We start from the raw sequence: 4,476 nt of genomic DNA, 5'->3' as shown, positions 1-4,476 counted from the left end.
ATACGAGCCCGAGTATATTTGGGAAATCCCTCAAGGTTTCGAGGATAATCGTAACAATATTGCAATAAATGCAACCGCGTATACCCGGCTGTGTTTCAAAAGTCGTTGAGTCACTAAAGAATCTTTAGCAGCATGGCAGCACTGTCAATGCATTTGTTTAAGAACGTGGTAAAGACAATTGGTTATTAACAATTTTTATAATATTAATATAAAAGAACAATATGAGGCTTAGTACCTATAACTTTCTAACATCTAAAGCCATAAAAGGTGTGAAGGTTGGATTTCCGCTAAAGTTGACGGTAAGATATTTATCGCAGCAGTGCATATGCCACTAGAATACTGTATACACCGATCAAAACATGTCGGGGGGAGGAAGCTATTTTTATTTTTTCCACAATTTTTTCAATGCTATTTTTTTGCAGATTGCAAAAAAAGACATTATTGAAAGCGAATTCAATCCCACATTCGTAGAACGGTTACTTCCTCGACTGGATTGGTCAGCAATACGTTTGGCTGCGGAAGTGGTAAGTCGGTTGAGAATATTCTAAATTTTGCAACTTACTGTATTATTATTTTCACTAGGTTGACTTGGGTGATGACATTCCCGCCGAACAACCCACGAATATTGCTGAGAATGAAGAATTGTTAAAGAAACTCCATCATTTGCTACTCGAAATCGATGTGCTTGAAGGGCAATTGGAGTGTCCCGAAACGGGGCGTATTTTCCCCATAACAGAGGGTATACCAAATATGTTACTAAATGAAGATGAGGTTTAAGATATACATAAGTACATAAGTGGCTGCTCACGTCAATGATTCTTTTACTTACTGAAATGTATATATTAAGTTATTTTTATATATTCTAAATGAAAGAAAGGTTAGTTATTTAAAAAAGATTGGTTTTTGAGTTGTTTTAAATAGGTAATGGTCCCGCAAATTAGAGTTCGTTTTTAATATTTATTGAAACATGTTTAATTCACTATAAGAGGTATTCAATTCGCTCATATCGCTCATTTACTTCAATACATATTTTGTTCTAGTGAGATACTGGTAATCGATACAGCTATGAAATCTTCACATAACATAGAAGAGGTAGAAGTAATTTCCGCATACTCAACTCAAAATTTGTATATTTAGGATTATGACACTACTGAAGTTAACGAGCGATATGTACATTTTTAGTACCCTACAAACATTTAGGTTAGAAAGCGATTAGAAAACGTAAAAAAAATGGAAATTTAATTTATCTCCATATGGCATTTTTTAAATGCCTCTAATTTTTTGTCATTTCAGAGCCTTGTGGAAATTCGGCATAAGGTAGAAGGTTAGAAGACCATTAGCGAAACTGTCAAGATTTATAGCATTCTCTAAAAAAAGGACTTAGTCCCTATCAAGAAAGATGTTAGATATCTAAGCATTCTCTAACCAATCGATTCGAGAACTATATTAGAATTCTAATGTAAAATCGAACTATTTCTCTTACGTTAGAGAAAGTATTTGCTGGCTGTAATTAGTCGCTATAGCGCTTATCGAAGGTTTCTCAAATCATTTTTAATCGTTAATATTTAATAAAATGCGCAATTATAAAGTTGTTAAATGTTAACTACAGAAAATCACAATCAACAATTAATTACAATTAAAATATGCCCAACAGTGACTTTACCTTAGTCTAATGCAACTTAGGATGCTCACCGATCCAGCTCGGATAGAGGATATCCGAATTTATTCAAAACAACCATATAATCAACTTACCTTTTTTGTGATTTAGAAAAACATTTGAAGCCCATTTCCACCAAAAGCTTGGCTGCAGTTACCAGCTGAGCTAAGTTCCAAGAATTTTGAAATGAGGTGATCAAGCAAGATTTATTCCTTACTTTTTACTTTTTAACCGACTTTTGGAAGAAGGAGGTTATCAGTTCGTCGGAATATTGTTTTGTTTGTTTTTATGTATGTTACCGCATAACTTTGCACCACTGTGGTCCCATACTAATTTGGTTTAGATCCGATCATTGAATCATGCAATATATAGATATGTATATTGTTTTTAAGTCGGTTTTTTGCTAAAAGTTACTTTTTTACATTGGCTGCGTTTCTTTATACATTCCGGATAATCGCATTTCACAGCCGGAATAAACAGAATGCGTTTGAAATATACGTTAACATATCATCAGGAACGTTCTTAAGAATAAATAAACAAAAGTTTATTCCAAACGTTTAGAATGAATAAAGAAATGCAGCCTTTCGTTTGCTTTTATTATTTCCAATTGCATAAACTGCGGTTAAGGCATTGTGGAAATGAAATATATGTAAATGATCTAAAGTCACCGTGGCCAGCACTAGTGGGGTACGTAAGCCTCTGGCGATGCCGGGGTCAGGCGTATCCACAAAAGCGGAAAGGAAGAGGGTGGGGGAACCGAAACGGGATTTTCCCGGCACCAGTGAAGGCAAACCTGGCTTGCAGCTTGCAGCCCCAGGGGGCGCCAGAGCTGATGCGCGGGCCCCGCCTCCCCCTACTCCTACGGCATTTACAAGGCCTGATGACAGGCCACCACCAAACGCAGCCATTGCCAAGCACAGGAAGGCTGCCATGAGGATCTTGAAGAGATCCGCATTAACCCCGGACCTATGTAGCAGGGCGCTGCCCTGTCACGTGGAAGAGATCCGGTCGGAGATAGCGTGGGCAATGACGATAGTGCCCGACTATCAGCTGCCGGTGCTCGGAGAGCCACCAGCTGCGGAAAAGCGCAATAGATCGATGGAGGTTGCGCAAAATAAGTCAAAAAGAGCCAGGACGCAAGGCCCCACCTTTGCTGAGGTAGCCAAAAATCGGATCCTCCTGGGTGTGCTCGATGAGAACCAGGAAGACGATTTGGCACTGAGAGCTCATTGGAAATGGGTTAAAGCGGAATTGGCGAACATCTGCGTCAGCGTGCTTCGGGAGCACCCCGGACCACCTCCGATATGCCGGGACGCAGGTTGGTTCCAAGGTAACGTCAAGATCGTCGCGTGCGACGATGAAAGGTCGGCGGGCATGTACAAGAAGGCGATGGCCATGCTGGGAGAGGTCTACCCCGGAGCGATGCTACGGGCTGTGGACTTCAAGGACATCCCATCCAGGCCCAGAGCAAGGGCATGGATACCGGCCAAACCGACCGAACCAGAGAGAGTGCTTGAGATTATAAGGCTCTTTAATCCCGAGTTACCCTCTCACAATTGGAAGGTGGTGCGGCTAGAGCACAGCACAAAGGCGACTCGTCAGGCGGTCCTTTTGCTAAATAAGGAGTCGTTGCCACTCCTCGAAAAGACTGGGGGGCGTCATCAATTACGGTTTCGACACCGCAAAGATAAGGGTGTACACGAACGACGTGAACGCAGCAAGAGGCAACGAAGTTGAGCCGGAAGCAGACAACAGCGAGGATGAGGTGGACGAGGAATCCAACCAGGCCAATCCGATGGATGACCTGGCTGGTGGATACGCCTCATCTACATCCTCTCTGGGAGTCGACCATATCTTCCGGCAATACACGGAAGAGGAGCTGATGTCAGATGACGACGAGGCGAACTCAACAGTGGTGGAGGGGGTGGGAAGGTGCGGCCAAGATGGTTCGCGTCCTCCAGATTAATCTCCACCACAGCAAAGCAGCGTCGGCTGCACTGCTGCTCCAGCTCTCCAAGGGGGCAGCAGACATCGCCCTCATCCAGGAGCCTTGGGTGATAGGGCATGGAATATGCGGGCTGAAGTCGGCAGAGCACACTTTGATAAGTGGAGCTACAATAGGTAAACCAAGGGCCTGCATCCTTGTTAGTACCAAACTAAAAATATTGTTTCTTCCTCAGTTCAGTGACGAGGACACCACCACCATCAGTCTGGAGGCGAACGGACGACAAATAAGGCTTGCCTCGATGTATCTGGCACATGACAGGCCTGTTCCAACCCTACCGGTCGAACATTTAGTGGAGCGCTGGGACGGGGCCCTGATTCTAGGAGGTGATGCAAATGCACACCATAGCACATGGGGAAGTGGAGACATCAATGAACGGGGTGAGTCACTCTTTGAATTCATACTAAAATCTAACTTAGTTATAAGTAATAGGGGTAGCGAGCCTACCTTCATAACGAAGAGCAGAAGAGAGGTCCTGGATGTTACCCTCGTCTCAGAAGATGCGGAGGTCATGATCAGGAACTGGAGGGTGCTTGATGAGCATTCCTTCTCTGATCATCGCTTCATCCAATTCGACTTAGACGGGGTCCCGTCCAAGGTACCTGCCAAAAGAAATCTAAGGAAAGCCGACTGGCATAAGTACAGAAGAGAGCTTGACAAACGGCTCTCAAGAACCACACTAGCAATTCCAGGAAGCTCTAGGGACCTAGATAGGCTGGCAAATCGCTTTACTGCGGCATGTGGCAAGGCTCTGGATCAGGCCTGCCCCATGGTAAAGCCGAGAGGCAAAAAGAAACCACCTTGGTGGAGTACA

The 4,476-nt window shown here is 43.6% G+C and overlaps 2 protein-coding genes across 3 annotated transcripts in view; both read left to right on the top strand.

The window, feature by feature from the left end:
• LOC118746001 (integrin-linked protein kinase-like) overlaps nucleotides 1–4,476 on the top strand; it is a 263,182-nt gene that overhangs the window by 5,482 nt on the left and 253,224 nt on the right. The gene's annotated exons all lie outside the window — the stretch shown is intronic.
• Nucleotides 131–897, top strand: LOC118746007 (multifunctional methyltransferase subunit TRM112-like protein). Its single transcript, XM_036479726.1, has 3 exons — nucleotides 131–299; nucleotides 423–524; nucleotides 583–897. Exons 1-3 carry the CDS (start codon nucleotides 222–224, stop codon nucleotides 775–777), a joined length of 375 nt encoding a protein of 124 aa, XP_036335619.1. The 5' UTR covers nucleotides 131–221; the 3' UTR covers nucleotides 778–897.

The sequence above is a fragment of the Rhagoletis pomonella genome, unplaced genomic scaffold (assembly GCF_013731165.1).
Source record: "Rhagoletis pomonella isolate Grant_MI unplaced genomic scaffold, Rhpom_1.0 Rhpom_scaffold_00010, whole genome shotgun sequence".
In the NCBI taxonomy this organism is placed as follows: Eukaryota; Metazoa; Arthropoda; class Insecta; order Diptera; family Tephritidae; genus Rhagoletis; species Rhagoletis pomonella.
This window is presented reverse-complemented; position numbering and strand designations above follow the sequence as displayed.